This window comes from Raphanus sativus, chromosome 4 (assembly GCF_000801105.2).
Source record: "Raphanus sativus cultivar WK10039 chromosome 4, ASM80110v3, whole genome shotgun sequence".
NCBI lineage: Eukaryota > Viridiplantae > Streptophyta > Magnoliopsida > Brassicales > Brassicaceae > Raphanus > Raphanus sativus.
The window spans coordinates 3,997,541-4,017,021 of record NC_079514.1 but is presented as its reverse complement, the minus strand read 5'-3'; the positions used below and the strand labels follow the sequence as shown (position 1 = coordinate 4,017,021).

The following is a 19,481-nucleotide window of genomic DNA, read 5'->3' as shown; positions in this document are numbered from 1 at the left end:
AAAAAATATCATGTAATATATGAATTCAACCATTTATAAAAACTAATATATTTTCATTGGTTATATAATATACAATAAATGCAAAAACTACATTAAAATGTGAAAATATATGAACAAAATTTTCCGCTAAAACTACTCACAATAAAACGGGAGCAGTATAGTAATAGGTCGCAATAAAAGCTATAGATAAATAAGAACACAAGAATTCAGATGATTTTATTTCATTGCTTAAATAGAAGAAAGTACAAGGAAACACACTATCATGGATTCACCAACTAGCTAACAACAAAGGGAAATGACAAAGTTGAACTCTGCGATAAACATGTCCTAAGTAACTCAAATAAAAAAAGATTCAGTGAAGCATAGTCAATGAACCTCTTGACGGCTCCGTATGGTTGATGAACTCTTTTTGTTGGTCACTTCTTTAAGCTCATCAACAAGCCCATGTTGATTTTCTTCCTTCACAACCATGGAGGGAGCCTGCAGAAAACATTAGTTTGAGAAATTAGAATACTTCACACAATATTTTTCAGTAACAATTCCACAACCAAAAGCTATAGTGTAAGAAGTGTACTATTGGTTTACTCGTACACAACAATATATGCTATATAATTTTACCAAATAATAATATATGCTATATAAAAGGCTGACCTGAGAAGGTTTTCTCTCTTTTTAGAGAGAAAAACATTTTTCTCTCAACTTCTTTCTAATCCCATCATATAGCTTTCAGAAGGATTGAGAATTCTTTTTGTATATGTATAATATGCGATCCATAAGATAGACTATCGTTACCGATTTTAGCTTCACTATGGTGAGGGCCGACGGATTTTAGCTTCGCTATGTCCAGGATCGGTTTAGGATGGAGGGAGATCAGTGCAGCCGCTCCAGGTCTTCTCCATTTTTTTTTTACTTTTTTGATATCTATATATAATAGCAAACTATTTTTTGATGATAGATGACATCATCATTTTTTATAGGAAAATAAAATTTTAATCTAACGGTCAGGTTTATTTGTTATTTTTGATCTAATGGATGAAAAGTTATATTCCTTTGAGGGGCTTATGTCATCAAAAAAATGTCGTGTCATTTATCTTTCCCAATCGTCTCCTTTCTCAAACAACACAACCCTTTGTAGTGCGTTGCGTATAAGGCATCTTTCCTGAATAGTTTCATTGTCAAACAACACAACCCTTCAATCACACCTCTCTGAACAATATATGTATAAATTTATTAATTTACATATGATGCACAAAAGCACGACAGTAAATTTATTCACCAAATAAACTAGAATTAACTTATGCATTTATTCACATGTTTTTTTTTGAAACCTTTTTCACATTTATTCACATGTTAATATAACTATATATAAGATCTTTATAAGAAAATTTTAGAATTAAAATTATAGTAAATTTTGTTTAATAATTTCTATTTTTTAATTTTTGTAGATAAATATACTTAAAATACATGAAAACAGTCATAGAATTGTTTCCCGAGTAATTTTAGATTTATTTCCAAGTTCTATTTGGTAGATGTCATCAACTTTTTATAGGAAAACATAATTCAATTTCAGGGTTGAATTTGTTATTATTAACTTATTATGTTTGTTACTTATATTTAAACAGTACAATAAAATAAAATAAAAGTTCTATTTAGAAACTTATATATCTTTATGGTTTAAAAAACCTATATCTAATCATATAAAGTAAATTTTACAAAATTTTATAAAAATAAATATATTTATGATTTTTTGATATGAAGCTGAATAAACTTTAAACCGATGGTATACCCGACCAAAACAAAGTAGATATGATTTCTATATGATAGCTATTCTTTTATAAACCGAAATACTAAAACACCAAACCGAAACCGAACACCCCTAAGCCACATTTCTACCCCCCCCCCCACCCACAAAGCAAACATTAACAGTTCTCATAGTTTGAAAAAGATAGTACAAAGTCAATAGTCTTAGAGAGAAACCATGATCCTTATCATAAATTTTACAGATGTTTTTTGTTTTTTTTTTTCAAAAAGCAAAACAAAAGTTAAAAATTGCTGTGAACCTTAGAATTGAAAAAAGAGAATAAGAAAGAACAAAAAACTATTATTGGGGCTTCCATTTTGTTTTGCTATAATTTTTTTTGTTATAACAGTTTATTTATATAGAAAGTTGTCTCTTTTTAGTTTTTAACACTTATGCCCTTTCAACTCTATTTCTCATAAATTTTATTTCATACATCTTTTCATTTATAGGTTTTATTTACATAATCTCAAATTATAATTTGGAAGAACCATTTTATGCTATTAAATTATATTAAAATAATGTAAAATTGAAAACCAATTTAGATCGACTGAAAAAAAACTCATTTGTTCACATATATACTTTTTAATAAACAGTTTTGGAATTGTGTCCCAATATATTTTGTGAACCAAATCAATTCTGACTTCTATTTATCTTGATTTGAATTGGTATTTAGAATTTGATATTTTATTAAAATATTTTCGCTGTAAAATATTTTTTTATCTGGTAGTGAAAGATACTCCCTCCGTTCTTATTTATATGTCGTTCTACAGACTTTTTCTTGTGCTAATATATATGACGTTCACAGAATTTTATGCAAAAGATGACAAAAAATGACTTACTCTACCCTTGTAAATAATTATCACTAGTAATAATAACGTAGAAGTCAAATGAACATTAAACACTAACAAAGGTTAAAACAGGTAATATATCAAACTTCCTTAATTTATGTGCCAAGTCGTATAACGTCTTATAAATCCAAACGGAGGGAGTATACTTTATATTTGGTTTTCAAGATTATATATGTGTTTCATTTTTTCGAGATACCCATAATTTGCTTCCATAATCCCATATTTCATCATTAGTTAATACTTTTGAAGGATTGCATCAATTTGGCATTAGTTTTATATCTTTTACTTTTTCGTAAAAGATTTTTATATATTTTATTTATAATAACTTTTTAATAATTTTTTATCCTAAATCATTTTAAATATCAGTTATATTTTTTGTAAAAATCATTTAAATATCATCCTTTTTTTAATCATTTAGTATATAATAATTTTAAGTATTAAAAATTAATATTAATTAGTAAACCTAATACTTCTGAATGATTACATCACTTTGGCATTAGTGTTTTTGATATCTTTTATTTATAATACAATTCTAATAACATTATTTTTCATCTTCAATCCTTTCATTTTAAATAGCTATATATATTACCATTTTGGTTTCATACATTTAATATATGATAATTTTAGAAATATTATTAGAAATTTAATAGTGATTATTAAATCTAATACTTTTGAGAGAAATTGCCAAAAATACCATTTTCATGATACCACTTTTCAAGTTTACACTAACCAACTTTACCATTAAAATTATAATAGGCAAAATACTATTATACCCTAATTAATAATACATATACCTAATCTATTTTCCCACGAACGACGACTACTCCGGTGATATTCCACGTCTCCGACGAGACGGCTCCGACGAGATTGGACGACGCGATTCGACGACTCCGACGACGCTGACGTCCGATGAAATCTACGTTACTCTGTTTCACATGACACATAAACGGAGCAACAAAGCAATCTGACGAATCTGTTGATGCTGAAACGATGCACAAGATTGGTGAAGATGAGATGGAGAAGCTACGAGAATCTGTATCTCTTAAATCAAATCGGTATGAAACCATGGAGGATGAAGTGACACAGAAGATTGCTGATAATGATGATCCTGAGAAGATAATGATTGTGTCAATTGATTCGGTTCAGGCCACAGAAACAAGACAGCAGAGGACGATGATATATATGTTGTACCAGCTTGAGAAACAAAGTTAATAGCACCGGTTCAGTACAGTGAATTACAGTAAACAGAGCACTCGCTTCAGAGGATGGTGGAGTGAGACGAAGCAATTACACATACTGAGATTGTTCATGAGAGTGGACACAAGTTGTTTGATTAAATGCTTATCGGAGGAAGAGAAGAGAATCAGCAAAGTTTCTTGAGCAAAATGCCAAAGTCATGGAGTTTCAAGTTCAAAGAACGCTTATTGCAGTCTACATGTTCAAGGACAAACTTTATGTGCTGAAGACTGTTTATTCTTAGGAATACAACAGATCAAGTGAAGCAGAAGTCGAGCCTGAAGCACTTTCAACGAGTTTCAGACTTGACGTTTGGTGGATTTTTAAAGCACTCATAACTTGAGATGTTGAGATTCAGTTGTTTTCAGTCTCAGGCTGCAGTACCAACTATCTCTTTGTCCAAGACAGTAGAAGAAGATGGTTCAGAGATGGTGGCAACAGTGGTAAATCTTTCACATTTTGTGTTTGGCATAGTTCAGCTCTGCCTTATGAGCAATAGAGTGACATGGAGGAGACACAAGACTGATAATTTTGAGTCTGTTTCAGCATGTATGCAGTGGGTTGAGTTGAGTTTTGCAAATACAAATTCTATTGGAGCTAGATTCAAATGATTTAAAAAACTTTATAAATTAGTTTATAAATATTTATCATTAACTTATAGACTGCAGTAGATATTTTATAAAGTATTATAAATCAGTATATAAACTTGTATGAGTCAATTTATACATTCTTGTAAATCAAAATAAAATATCTTATAGTTAAATCATATAAGCTTTTATATACAATATATTAACTTTTATATTATTATTCACATACCCTTATAAACCCTTATAAAGTATTATACAAAGCATTATAAATTTTTATAAGGCTTTCTAAATGGTTATAGACTCTTTTAGTTGATTTATAAACTTATACAACTCTTATAATACCCCTTATAAATTGAATATAATCTTTCATAAAGTCTGAGTTTTATAAAGGTTTATAAGGGGTTAAAAGCTACGTAATAATTTATAAACTACTATATCTGAGTTTTATAAAGGTTTATAAGAGGTTATAAGCTACATAATACTTTATAAACTATTATATCTGAGTTTTATAAAAGTTTATAAGTGATTTTTTAATAAGTTATAAGATACTTTGTAAGGAGTTATAAGTTATATAATCTCTTCATGAAACTAGTATATCTGAGATACATGGGCCAGCTATAAACATTTATAAGTTATTATTTATCAGCCTTTTCATCTCTGACGACATCAATAATAGTTTTGGATGGAATAACTTTTTTGGTGATGATGAAGAGATGCTAAGTGTTTATGCTACTGACGTTGAAGAGCTTGTGCTCCTGAAATTTTCCAAAACATGGAGGTTTAAGTTCAGAATTAACTTGTGTACTATGGAGAGCAGACATTTATTTCTTAAAAATGATTTATAAACCTCTATAAAACGTTATAAGACTTCATAAAATGATTACCTTTTGATATTCTACAAATCTTTATAAATGATTTTATAAATCCTTATAAATAACTTTAAATATTCTTATAAAACTAAAGAACACGTGCATGCTTTGTAAAGAGATGATGATACGTGGCAGATTCTGAGGCACATGCGGACAGCAAGCAAGGTTCCACCGCTTCAGAAATTTTACATATCCTTATAAATTGTTTAATAATCTTTTATAATGGCTTATAAACTTCATAAATTATTAATAAATTATTATACAAACCATTATCAATTATTTTATAAGGCTTTCTAAATGGTTATAGACTCTTTTAGTTGATTTATAAACTTATACAACTCTTAAAATACCCCTTATAAATTTAATATAAACTTTCTTAAAGTTTTTATAAGCCCCTATTAATAGTATACATAACCCCTTATAAATTATTTATAAACTTTCATAACGTTTTTATAAACATTTATAAATGGTTTATAGATTTTATAACTTGTTTTATATGTCTTTATTAATGTTTTATATACTCTTACAAATAATTTTACATACCCTTATAAGGTTTTGTAAAAAGATAATGATACGTGGCAGATTCTGAGACAAATGCGGACAGCAATCAAGGCTCCACCGCTTCAAAAATTTTACATATCTTTATAAATTGTTTTATAATCCATTATAAGAGTGTATACACTTTATAAATTATTTTTGTAAATCCTTATAAATTCTTTTTTTTTATCAGAATATATATTTTTCAACAGCTCAAAAAGACCCTCTAAACAATTTTCATACCTTTTATAATTTATTAAATGTTTTATAAACCTTTATAAATGGATTTTACTTTTATAAATAATTTATAAACTCTTATAAATAGATTATAAACTTTACAAACTGTTTTATAAACTTTTACAAAATGATTTCTAATATCTTATTTGTTCTTCTTCTTTCCTTTGCTCTTCTTTCATGTATTATTGTCTTATATCATATGTTACAAAAAAAGTAAATTCACAAATCCTTGTTCCCATTAGCTTTTTTTTTTGTTTTATATCATTGTTGAACTGTCAAAATCCATGTCATCAAAGATCAGATGTGTTGGGGTCACCAAATGTTTGTATTCATCATAAAATCCAAACAATGTATTAACCACAAGATGTAAAAAAGAATAGTCAACATTTTATAAATCTCTACAAATCTCTGATATATAAATTTATAAACTCTTATAAAACTCCATTTATAATCTTCTATAAAACGCTTCACATTATTGACCAAGACACCGATTGGGTAATCACTTTTGGATTGTCCAGTGGTTCTGTTCCAGCTTCATAAATCCTCAGAGGCAATCTCATAGATGTGCAGAATTCATTGCCATCTAACTGCAAGATGAAATAAAATATGATGTTAACTTTTAATCATAGTCTAAAGATACCTTATCCAAACGTAATATTCATGTATTTCGATAACAGTTTTACAAAGAATATAAGATAATAAAAGACAAGACTTCTCAAATTCACACATTTATATGTTTTTATAGACATATGAGCAACTCTTGTTTACAAACTTCTTTATAAAACCTTGTAAAACATTGAGTTGTGCTATCGACCCTAAAACCCAGATTTATAAGAGGATATAATTCTTTAAAATGCAATGTTCACTATTCGAAAACCTTTCTTCTAACCATAATTATTCAAATGACAAGTCTAAATTAAATCAACCTTATTTGTGTTTCGGATAACAGAGAAACAAAAATCATAAAATCACTTGAACCCAGATTTATAAAGGTTTATAATTTTTTGAAAACTCAATGTTTACTATTGAAACTCTTTCCCTTAGATCGACATGTTCTAAACGATTTGTTTTATATCAGGAAAAACAAATCCAAAAAATTACTTGAATCAAACAAAAAAAATACAAATTAGAAACATACATGTGTGAATCGTGGTGAGGAGCCAACATCTTTGAGGTTTTAATCGTGATTCTTGTAATCTCTTGTCGCTGGGAGTGACGACGGAGACGACGACGGATCGCAACGGAGACGATGATGGATCTCGACGGAGACGACGATGGATCTTGACGATTGTTGATCTCGATGGATTTGACGACGTCGACGACAAAGACGACGAGGCGAGACTGGATGAAGACGACGCGAGGCTGAAAAGACGTCGACGATGACAGAAACGAGAGAAGAAGAATCTGATGGAGAAGAAGATAAGGTAGGGTCAGTTTTGTCTTTTACACATTAATGAAAAGTGTATTTGTGAAAATATCACTCTATTGGTGGTATTGTTGAATTGTGGTACTACACAAAGTGTAGTTATAAAATTTTCCCTACTTTTGAAGGGTTGCATTGCTTTGGCATTAGTATTTTCAATAAATTTATTTATGATAAAGTTCGAATATCTTATTTTCATATTTAATGTTTCTATTTTGACTATATCAGTTGTATATATATATATTAAATAGTTTTATGTAATTAGTTTAAATTAATATCAAAAACTTAATATTAACTTTCTCCCGCGATTTCGCGGGGGTCTACATCCTAGTATATTATAATAAATTTCAATTTATGTAGTATTTTAAAATGTGAATATAAAAAGTCATTAAAAATCATATAAAACAAGAAATTTATTTAACTTATGCAAAACAAATTTTAATAGCATTAAAACATATTAAAAATATTTTAAAAAAACATATTAAAAATATATAAACATATGGTCAAAAAAAATTTGTTCAACAAAGGGTCCAAAACTTTTTTCCGTTCAAAGACCCTTAATAGTGTTGATTCGGCCTGGCTAAGGCGAGTTTTGATGTGTTTTTCAACCAGTCTGAACTGTTCTTTGTGTTTACGCTTTCTTTAGACTTTAGATTGAAATAAATAAAAATACCCGAATTAAAAATCGGATCTCATTAGATATATTTGTTGCTTACCTTTTCCATATATGCTTATCTATATTCCGTTTAGTCTTCGATGGTCTTGTTCTCTTTGCTGGTCATGCTTTGTCTGTTTTATCAGGTCAAGAATCAATCTTCATGTTCTAGTATCCTTAATGATAAGGAGCAAAGATTATTGATTAAGTGGCGAGAAGTAAGTACAGAATCAGGTGTTCTAGCAAGGCTCAGTACCTGTCTCCGCTTAAGCTTCTCACAGGTTTTCACTTCCAGCAAATTGGTTAAGAGCTTCTGTAGATTGGCGGTGATAGAGGGAAGACGAAGCAACCAAGCGACTCAAACTGAGTGGCTCCCTCTTATTGATTCCATATTAATTGAGGGCCACGTTATCCAACATGCGTCGTGCATATAGTCAGTCATCCTTATCTTTATTTTGCTGGGTTTCTATTGGGCTTCGTTGGGTTTCATAATTTGATTTCGCTTGTACAGTGGCCTTCGGCCTTTATGCTTAATATAAAGCAAGGTTGGCAAAAAAGGCTGACCAGAAAACAAAAGTCAATACTCTAATTAGTAAACGGTTTGAATAAATTTTATAATCGCGATTTCTAAAGGCTGACCAGAAAATAAAAGTCAATACTTTAATTAGTAAATGGTTTGAATAAATTTAATAATCGCGTTTTCTTCTAGAAATCGCGTTTTATTACATAAATTTATATCATGATGTCACAAGTTACGTGTCTAAACATTAGCATAGGACCAAAAAGATCCCATCTTCCTTGTATTATGTAAAGGACTATTCCCTCGTCAGTTATCTTTTCAAAATCTTCTCTTGATAAATAATTATTTTCAAATGCGACTCCACGAAAATGGATCATTCAGAAAATATTCCCTCCTGCGATCAGAAACCTTCTCGTTTGACAAGGGATCAAGAGCATGTGATCATGGTTTCTGCTTTACGACAAGTGTTATCGCACGTCCAAGGTGACACTTCATCATCGAACTCGGTTGCATGCGAAGCTCTTCATCAACCTTTGGACGCTGGCCCTTGTCCTCTCTGCGGTATCATCGGTTGCTACGGTTGCGCATTCCCGCGGCGTGAAGAGATAAAGAAGGAGAAGAAACACAAAGGTGTGAGGCAAAAGCAGAGCCGGTTTTGAGGGCATACGGACGATACGTTTGCATGGGGCCCATAATTTGTATAAAAAATTTAGGGCCTAATTTTCCATTGTTGTGTTAACGTATAAATGTACAAATGTTGCTGAGATGTTGCAAAGTGGTGAGACCACTAATTATAAAGTGCAAGCACAATTAAATCATGTATATCCTTTATGCTACTCAGTATGTTACTGAATTAAAATGGAAAATAAATGAGTAATTGTCTTTCACGCTTTTCTAACTCTAACATAAGAGAAAAAACAAAACTATAAAAATAAATTTTTACTGAAAAATAAAAAAATAGCACAAACTTTGATTAGGAAAGTTGATTTGTAAAAAAAAATATAGGAAATATAATATTTAGAAGATATATAATATTTTATTTTATATTTAAGTGTTTATAAATTAAATTTCTATATAGTATCTAAGAGCCGGTTCACTAACGGAGATGCTCTAAGGGTCTCGGTTTTTAATTTCGTATTGGACCCCGAATATCTCAGGACCGGCACTGGGCAAAAGCCATCAGGTAAATGGTCGGCGGAGATATGGGATCCACATCAGGTAACTTACTACATTGTGATTTTTTTTTCTTGTAGCTTTATAACTAAAATCTTTTTTCTTTTTTATATTTTTAATATTGATATTGTGCTTTAAGTGTTACAAGAAATTAAATTTGGCTGTATTGTTTGAAATCATTATTTGTAATAAGATAAACATGGACGGGGCCTGCAAAAAAACATTAATTTGAAAAGTCAGAAACTTCACACAATATTATTTGATATGTACACAAAAGTCTGAGCCCAAAAGTTAGTAAAGAACCTAATAGTGTAACAGTGAGCTCGTACACATATATTCACACAGATTAAACATGAAACTCAGTGGCCGGCAGATGGGTTTGCTAGCATCTCGATTCTCGAGTGACTTTTTCAGAGATTCTACAGTTGTAGAGCTTTCATCGAAAGCCAAAGCTATCCTACAGCGAATCTAGCAGCCTTGTGTCCCTCTGCAATATATAACTGCTGTCGTAATGGTACTTCTGAGCACGGGAGTAATATTGATACGCCCGTTTGATGATGAATTAGGAAGAGGAGCAGAGGACAAACTTGTGGAACAAGGAGCTGCGGAATGTGGAGAAGAATAGTGTAAGGTTCAGGGTTGTGGAAGTGGAGAAGACTGAAGACAAACATGAAATATTCCCTAATGGCTTCTTTTGACAAAAACCCTTCTTCATCCATAACCATTACTAACAAGTACAACAATCCTAACTTTATTTTGCTTGCCAACCTAATACATAAACCATATACAGGTAGACCAAAACATTATATTTACAACCACATTAATACTTAAGTTCAATACTTCAATTTATAAGCTAACTAAACAGTTTAAAAAGAGGGCCTGTGTCGCAAGGTTACCATCCGAAAATGTCTCAAGCATCACGCTGTCCTTCTGTCATTTTCCCATAATTCTACATGACTCGATGTCTGGAAGTGGAAAGGCTTTCGCGTAATTGCTAAATATCAACTCAAGATTCAGCCGCGTGTTTTTTCAAAAAAAAAAGATTCAGCCGCGTAAACCTGTGATTCTGTGAAACATAAGGTGGTTATATATTGGGCTGTATCGGGCCGATAATGAACTATATGTAACCGGGTTTGTATAACGGACTTAGGGTATCGTACATATTTGTATGCATGGAGCTTGTCTCTATCACTTGATGAATAAGAAGGATGTTTACATAAGACCATCATTATTGGTAGGCAGAGGGGCAGGCCTTAAGGGAAGGGGAGAGGGGACCGATGCAAATAATGTGGGAAAAACCCTTAGATAAGGGCTGCCCTTATGTGTCCTTAAGTTTTTCATGACCAAAAAAAAAAAAAAAAAGTTAGGAGCTTTTGTCTCTGCCCACCAATAATGATGCTCTAATGCTACTGAAACTTTTTGACATGGTATCGGAGTCAGAAATGTAAACACTACAAAGGTTTGCTCTTTGTTTTGAAATCTCTTGTCCGCTGTCTGGTCGCCATATGATCTCATTCTCACCGATAATCCAGGAATACTTATTCCAAACCATCGTTACGTGAGACTTCTTGACGTAGACCAGTGCATCGTGATTGATGACCCATTTCTTTACAATATACTTGTCACCCAACCTGCCTCATATCATATTCTTACACCAAACATCAGAAATATTATATTCTGTCCCATTATTAATCAGTGCATCCTGACTGATGGTGTGTAATAGACTACAAAAGAAGAATGATCATTCAGCATTGAAAAGTTTGAACGCAGTTAGCATTGAAAACAAAAACACGCTATAATGGAAGTAGACCACTGACTGATACGTTACAAACGAAATAGAACTTTTAAACATTAAGGAAAAGATGTACGTGGTAAGTAGACCCTAGAGAACTCAGAGAAACAAAAAAAGATACAGTTGTGTAAACGCTAGGAATCCAATGGCAGGATATGTGACAAGACATGTTTACATAGTAAGAAATGTATTGGTTTGCTCTGTACACTATAATATGTTGTATAATAGGCTGACTAGAAAACAAAAGTCAAGTCTCTAGTAATTAGTAAGTGGATCGAATAAATTTAGTAGTCACGTTTCTTTTTGAAATCGCGTTTACTGCAGAAACAAATATCTAAAAAATGATGATGTTACACATGTTACAAGTTACGTGTCGAGAACATTCACAAGACTGGTACATGACCCACAAAAAAACCCCACCTTCCTTGTAGTATATAAAGCCCTATTCTCGTCAGTTTGTTTTCAAATCTTGAACGCATCGGATCTTCTCTGTGAGCAATAATCTTGTTTCAATTCGACTCCACGAAAATGGATCAATCAGAAAATATTCCCTCTTGCAATCAGAAACCTACTCGTTTGACAAGAGATCAAGAGCATGTGATCATGGTCTCTGCTCTGCGACAAGTGATATCCAACGGCCTAGGTGACACGTCATCATCAAACTCGGTTGCATTTGAAGCTCTTCATCAACCTTTGGACGCTGGTCCTTGTCCTCTCTGCAATATTACAGGTTGCTACGGCTGCGCATTCCCAGTGCATGAAGAGATAGAGAAGGAGAAGGAGAAGAAGCACAAAGGTGTGAGGCAAAAGCCATCAGGTAAATGATATATATATATATTTAAGATGTTCCAAATAACTCCAGGGGGCCAAAGCCCACGAGTAACAGGAACCCTGACTGGCTAAGCAAATAATAACTGGAAGGATTTGGACCTAGGAACAGCGAGTTTATGTCATGTTCCAAGTTCTTTTCTTACCACATTGCTTGAATAATTTTTTTATATTTACCTAATAGCTTATGAAAATACATAAATTAGGTTTTATGTATTTACACAAGCCATTAAGTAAATTTACGTTCCAACTTGTTACCTTGAGTATGTTGTAGCAGTTCATGTAATTTCATAAACCGTTAGGTAAATGGTGTGCGGAGATATGGGATCCGAGTTTGCATAGGCGGAGATGGCTTGGAACGTTTCCAACAGCTAAAATGGCAGCAAAGGCTTACGATGATGCGGCGGCTGATCTTGTCCAAAGAAAGGCAACAAGAAGATGTGGCTCAATGAACGGAGAGGAACCAACCACGACGACTGTGGAAGAAGATGAAGGAGAAATTTTTGGTCCTGTCTCAAAGTAAACATGCAGTGGAATTATAATATACAAAAACGTCATACATCATTTATTTCATGATCAGATTTTATTTACATGTGTTAAATTTTAGCTCTATAACTAAATTTGTGTGTTTTTTCTATTTTTTCATATTGTTTAACGTGTTTTAATTGTTGCATGAGATTAAAATTGGTTTGTATTGTTTGGAATCATTCATTATTTGTAATAAGATAACCATGGAAGGAGTGGAGATTGCAAAACAGCATTAGTTTAAAAGATCAGAAGACTTCACAGGATATTTTTGTATTTTGTATGTGTGTAACCGTGAGCTTGTTAGCAACTGGCAGATGGATTTGTTAGCAACTCGAGTGACTTCTTCAGATGTCTACAGCCAAGTAAAGGCTTCATCGAAAGCTTGAGATCATGTATAAGCGCCTAATAGTCTTTCTTTCGCTGTTCATCAGGACAATACTGTCTAAGATGATCCACAACCAGGTAAAAAGAGTCATCATCACTCACTCGAGGTCACTCTGTTCTCAGTTCCTGTCTTAAGCTTGTGGTTGGATTAGACCATCTAAAAACCTTAATTTGTGTCTGATTAGTATTTTCAAAAAGGAACTTGGTAGAGTGTGTAAAACAGCTGTCACTTTCACTACTGCAAGTCGAGATTAAAAAAGCTTCAATTAAAGCCTTACAGAAGATACAGAAAACAGACACAGAAGCAGGACTTTCCCTCTAAGTGCCATGTACAGCAACTTATGGTAGAACCAAACGACAAGAGAAAACTATGGCTGTTGATAAAAAAAAATAAAGAAGAGTAGCAAAATTTATGAAAACCAGCTGACTTCGTTTCAAGCATCAGACTATTTCTTATCTTCTTGGCTCTCTACTCCTTGAGTCACACCAACCTCAGCTGGTCTTAATTATAACTCGATCAAACAACGTGTATCCAGACTGTACATATCAACACCCATCGTTACTAATTGGTATTAAGACTATAAAATACGGAACAATAAGAGAGACAAGTAAAATAGCAATTTACATTCAAGACATGGGCAACTGCGCCTTCCGGCTTAGAAGCATCAGGGACTTGGAACACAGCGTTATGTCTGTTTAGATCAAACGGCTCGTCGATGGGATCATACTTCTCCATACCAAATTTCTTAATCACATCAGAAAGCTGTTTCTCAGTCATCTCCACGCCTTCTAAAAGTGTCTTCAAGTGTGGAGAAGCTCCAGCAGAATCTTTGAGGTGTCGTCAAGCTTTGAGAAGCTTTTTTTGACAACTGAAGAAGCTCTTCCAAGATTATCCGCCACATCCAAAAGGCTCTTTGCAAGGTTCTGTTAGACATGCATGCATGTTCTCTCAGCGCACTCTAATATGAAGTAAAATCTGTAGTAGTACTTGTAGACAGACTAACCTGAATGGCATACTTTTTGGTGTTTTCAGCATCACGCCGTGTTCTGTCCATGGCATTCTCCATATCTGCGTAAGTGCGAAGAACTTTATCTTTCCTTTGCTTAATCTCTTGCTCTTTCTCAGACAGAAGCTCGTCCTTCTCAGCTACAAGCTTCATCAAATCATCCAATGACATCTCCTCATCATCATCACTCTCGGAATCTGATTCAGAAACTGCAGCTCGTTTAGCACCTTTCCCCCCTTCTCGAATCTTTGGCGGGTGGTTCTGAGTCAGGACCTGATCGGTTTGCCTCAAATGCAGCTTTCTTCTCCTCACTTGTTTTCGGGGCCTCAGCTGCCCCTGAAACGGCTGCAAAAGGGGTGAAATCTCTCAGTTCATCAGTTGTCAGTGAAATTACACAGAGCAAACATCCTATACAGAGCATCTAGAAACAGAGCCAACAGTCCTTGTATTGTTTTGGACCAAACATCATACATCTACATCTATCATATTAAAACATCATAAAAAAAAAAAAACATCATACATCTATCTTATTAAAACAGAAACATTCGGTTGTACCTAACATTTATTTTGTAAGTTTTTAAATTAAATACACATTTATAATTTATAGTTAAACCTACATTAAATCACTAATGTTACTTTCTTTATACTACTATTCATGTTTCCAAACAATATACTTATTTCTTTGTACTACTATCAATGTTTTCAAACAATATATTTTTTATACTACTATCAATGTTTCCAGACAATACAATAATTAATCTTAGTTATTTTATATCTATCATTTTCTCTTTAGAATTTTGTAGAAACATCATAATTTCATAAATTGCAAAAATAAAAACTTTAAAATTTGGATTATAAGATTACAAATTATGAAACTATTACAATTTAAATCCAATTAGATTACATATCGGTCATCCATCAGTTCAATCGGTTAGTCTCGAGGTTTAGTGATTTTTTTTAATATGAATATTTTAAAAACCAAAATTGAATTGTCAGATCTCCGGATTAACGGGTATAATCACAATCGGGTTAAATTTAAAAACACTGATTTAAATGCAAAAATATTTTAAATACACACTCTTTAAAAATAACCAAAATATTTGTTAAGTTATTAGTGAATTTTTTTATCGTAAAATATTCTGCGCTTCCAAATCGCGGATCAAAATCTAGTTGTACATTATTTATGAAGAAAAAGAATATACACTGTACATTTAATTGAATGATACCAGTTTATTTAGTTGGTATGTATATAATTTGACGACTACCATCTTTTGCTTTTTCTTTTTCTTTTTGTCAACTGACGACTACCATCATAAGTTCATAATCTTTTAGTCCAATAAGTGTGTTCGGCTACTTGTGATTATTGCCCATCCACAATTTGATATATGATGGTAATCTATTTGTAACGCATTATTTTGAGAATAATATCTTTGCTGACTAACAGTATCATTATCTTAATTCCATATCTTCAAAATATCAATTCTTCCGATTTGTTTCTCAAAATCAATTTAAATTAAAAGTTGTTTCCAATAAGCCATATCATAAGTCATCGACATCATACAATCCTAACAAATGTAACAACAACAACAACAACAAACAAGTCTACGATTGTTGTATTTCTCAATTTTCGACGATTATACTCAACTAAACCCTAAGGAAACACAGGGAGACTTACACGACAATCTTGTCGATCATCAAACGTCAAGCCCCAACTCTTTGTCTTATCTAGTTTTTCATCATCATCATCAGTAGACAGCGTAGCTTTCACGTTCTTGCAAACAGCCGTCATGTTCTGTTTTCCCCATAAAGTAGAAGCTACCGGATAAAACCCAACCCTCCCTAAAAACACAATATCAAGATCTACCACACTTCCCGTCGTCGCCACATCCTCCTCCATTCCGTGAGCCGCCTCTTCATCGATAACTCTGGTTTCATTTCCCTTCACAACTACTTCGTTCTCTTCCCCGCCTTTTTCCTCAAACGACCCGAGTCTTATAGTCTCCACGTGTTTTCTCTTGTAAAACACCCACACGGAGGGACTTTCGTACGTTACGCGGAGTTTATCATTGGGGTTTTTGATAGAGAACGTTGCTGACCAGATCGGGAGATGGCGTTCGTTGAATGCTATATGCATGGAGTGTATGTGAACGGTCGGTGGGGTTGGTGTGATCAGTATGATTAACGTGATACCTGCTGTGGAAACACCGATGGTTGTGATGACAAGTAGGAGTTTAAAGAGGAATGACCAGCGTGAAGTGTTAGCTGATTCTGATACTTGTTCATTTGATGATATTGATTGGAGTTTTGGGACGTCTCCTGCATCGGTGAAGGTGATTAGAAGTGGTTGTTTCCCTTCTTCAACCATCTTCATGTTTGGTGATGTAAATTGTTGATAATGTTTTACAGTGTTAATTATTTATTATATAATTAGTCAGAATCAAAGTAGTTTAAAAGAATAAGATATTGGATATGATACTATTGATACCATTAGATTCTTGTATCATCAATATCATTTTAAATATTTCATTCCATAAAAAAACCATTAGTACCATATATTTTTTATTCTGAAAATTAAAGACTAATACATGTAGGATATACTACTTGCCGGCCGTAAATCATGTTAAATGTTTATCTGGAATTTAACATTTTAACTCAATGATGCAATATTAATGTTTTCTTTTTGAAAAATGCAATATATTTTAAGATTTTATTGATACGTATATGCAATATTAATGCAACATCGAATTCTTATTTATTGGTACACATTTTTGGTAATTTATTTGAAGGATGTAAGTAACTAACTTGATGAAGATTGAAATATTATGATCATCTGGTGATAAATATGTGTTCTGCAGTCAACAAAATATATTTCAGAATAGCAAACAAACTAACAAAGTAATATAAAAATTAGTCAGAAAGCCGCAAACTGAATTCGCCTCAATGTTCTGTGGGAAACTTGCATTTCCCGTATCCTGCAACCAACCAACCAAAAAAAATTACTGAACGTCACCATATCTTAATATACGTAAAACATCTCAAGACAGAAGAGGGGATCAAGTGTATACGTACGAGGATGTTGCGTGACCACGTGAGCAGTCCCACCGAAATAGCACGTGCCAACACGACGTGCGTTTTTCTGGTAGTAACTGTTAAACGCGAACGAAGCGTGCGCTTCCAACGACTTCGGATGATAACACGTGGCACCAGGCTGGATCGGACGGCAGTCAGCTCCTCCTTCCCCGCAGGCGTAATCGAGAGCTGCCTGGAGCTTTTCCTCCGCCGCGTCTCCTCTCGACACGCACCACGTCTCAGTCTGTCCCTCGCGAGCCGCCACGGGAGCCTGGTGGTCTCTGTTTCCGTCGACTGCTGCGGCGAACGGAACGTCATACACTTTTCCCTCGTTCGGGTAAAACAACCCGTAGTTTCTCTCCGAGGTGGGTCCCGGTTTCTGGTTTTCGTTAAACAGAGCGAAAAGAAACACGTCGAGCGGCTCCTTCGATCTTAACGGCGTTCCGTTACCGGTCAACACTCTCTTCACGAGTCCGCGATTATACGCCGCAGCGTTGGCTTCGCTCGCGCCGATCTCGTTCTCGTCTCCGGCGGAAGGCCAGCCCGTCTCCGTCACCATCACTTTGACGTCGTTAAATCCGACGGCGGACATGGCTGCGTAAACGGCGTCGAGCTGAGCATCGAAGAGGCTGTCGTATCTCAGCCCGTTAGACGAGTCAACAGTCCCGGCGTTATCTCCGAAGAGAGCGTAGTCCAAGGAGATTTTATCCGCTTTCCCCGAGTAGGCGAAGAACGGGTAAACGTTCACCATAAGATACGACGACGTTTTACGCAGCAGATCAAGCATCGGTTTAATAACCGGTTCGACCAATTCCTGTTTAAATGAACCGGAAGAAGGCGGGTAGGAGTTAGCCAGCGCGCTGAGAGCGATCGGGGACGAGATCTTGATCGACTTGTCGAGGTTATACTTGACGAGAGAGGTGTGAATGTTCTTCATCGCGGTGACGAGGTAAGGAGTCGTGTTCATGGGGTCGACGAAGACCTCGTTACCGACGGCGATCGCCTCTATCTCCGTCGCCGGGAAGTGTTTTCTGATGTTGTGTTGAATCCATTTGTCCGCGAATGATTGGCGGGATGCGGCGCGAGAGAGGAGCTGGTTGGGGAGAGCAACGACTACTTTTATTCTTGAGTGCGCGAGCGCGGTTAGCACGTTGTTGTCGGTGTCGTAGATTTTGATGCGGTTGATTCCTTGTGATTTGAGGAGGTTCACTACGTTCTCCGGTGACGGGAGATTGTTAGCTTTTCGACCGTAGTTGACACCGATCATTCCCGAACCTGTGATAAACAAACACAAAACATGAGAATGCACAGACGCTTAATACAAAATCTAAAGAGCCGTGTGAATGAATAGATGAAAGAGAACTAACTTGCTTGTGTAATGGAAATGGCTGAGAAGAAAGAAAGAATGAGACAATAAGGTAGGAAGGAAACGGCCATGATGTTTCTCTGTTTTTTCTTCAGAAGCAAAGCATGAAACGCATAAACTAGTGTCGTTTGGTGGTCATGAAGATACTCTTTTTCTCCGGTGCTGTGTTTTATAGTACTCAGGTGAAAAGAAGTGGGGGATGTGGGATAACAAATAACTCGGAAGAATAGCAAAAAAATATGATAAACTGAACTGTTTTCTTTTAAGCTCTATTTATAGCTAAAACTAACGTGATTCAGGTAAAGAAACTTTCTAAATTTATAGAAAATAATTTTAAGCTGATTAGATTCACAATTAATGTTGATTTTTGAAAGAAACTACAAAAAGGACGTGACATTTCTTGTTTCGTCAACAAAGAAAGAACATGTTCTTTCTATGTCCCTTGCACGTATTTGGTTAATTCTTATAAGAAATCTATCATCCTTTATTTCGTGGAGAGCTCGTGACTAACTTTATCTTCTTCAACTAAATGTTCTTTAGTGGTTTGTATTCAATAAGAAATTGATTAACTAGATTTAACATTTGTTTATTTTCTAGCTGAATTCTTAACATGTCGCATTT

At 34.0% G+C, this 19,481-nt stretch overlaps 3 protein-coding genes and 1 pseudogene across 3 annotated transcripts; 1 reads left to right on the top strand and 3 right to left on the bottom strand.

Moving 5' to 3' along the window:
• Nucleotides 1–12,206: 12,206 nt before the first annotated feature.
• Nucleotides 12,207–13,029, top strand: LOC108852204 (ethylene-responsive transcription factor ERF120-like). Its single transcript, XM_018625710.2, has 2 exons — nucleotides 12,207–12,495; nucleotides 12,809–13,029. Exons 1-2 carry the CDS (start codon nucleotides 12,207–12,209, stop codon nucleotides 13,027–13,029), a joined length of 510 nt encoding a protein of 169 aa, XP_018481212.2.
• A 655-nt stretch (nucleotides 13,030–13,684) lies between these two features.
• Nucleotides 13,685–14,898, bottom strand: LOC108808622 (grpE protein homolog 2, mitochondrial-like; annotated as a pseudogene).
• Nucleotides 14,899–16,076: 1,178 nt separating this feature from the next.
• On the bottom strand, nucleotides 16,077–17,098 carry LOC108850007 (uncharacterized). The gene has a single exon (XM_018623598.2). It carries the CDS (start codon nucleotides 16,794–16,796, stop codon nucleotides 16,077–16,079), a length of 720 nt encoding a protein of 239 aa, XP_018479100.2. The 5' UTR covers nucleotides 16,797–17,098.
• Nucleotides 17,099–17,227: 129 nt separating this feature from the next.
• Nucleotides 17,228–19,101, bottom strand: LOC108853716 (glucan endo-1,3-beta-glucosidase 12). Its single transcript, XM_018627149.2, has 3 exons — nucleotides 18,862–19,101; nucleotides 17,495–18,769; nucleotides 17,228–17,397 (listed from the first exon to the last, which is right to left on the bottom strand). The coding sequence occupies exons 1-3, from the start codon at nucleotides 18,929–18,931 to the stop codon at nucleotides 17,363–17,365; spliced, it is 1,380 nt and encodes a 459-aa protein (XP_018482651.1). The 5' UTR covers nucleotides 18,932–19,101; the 3' UTR covers nucleotides 17,228–17,362.
• Nucleotides 19,102–19,481: the final 380 nt, after the last annotated feature.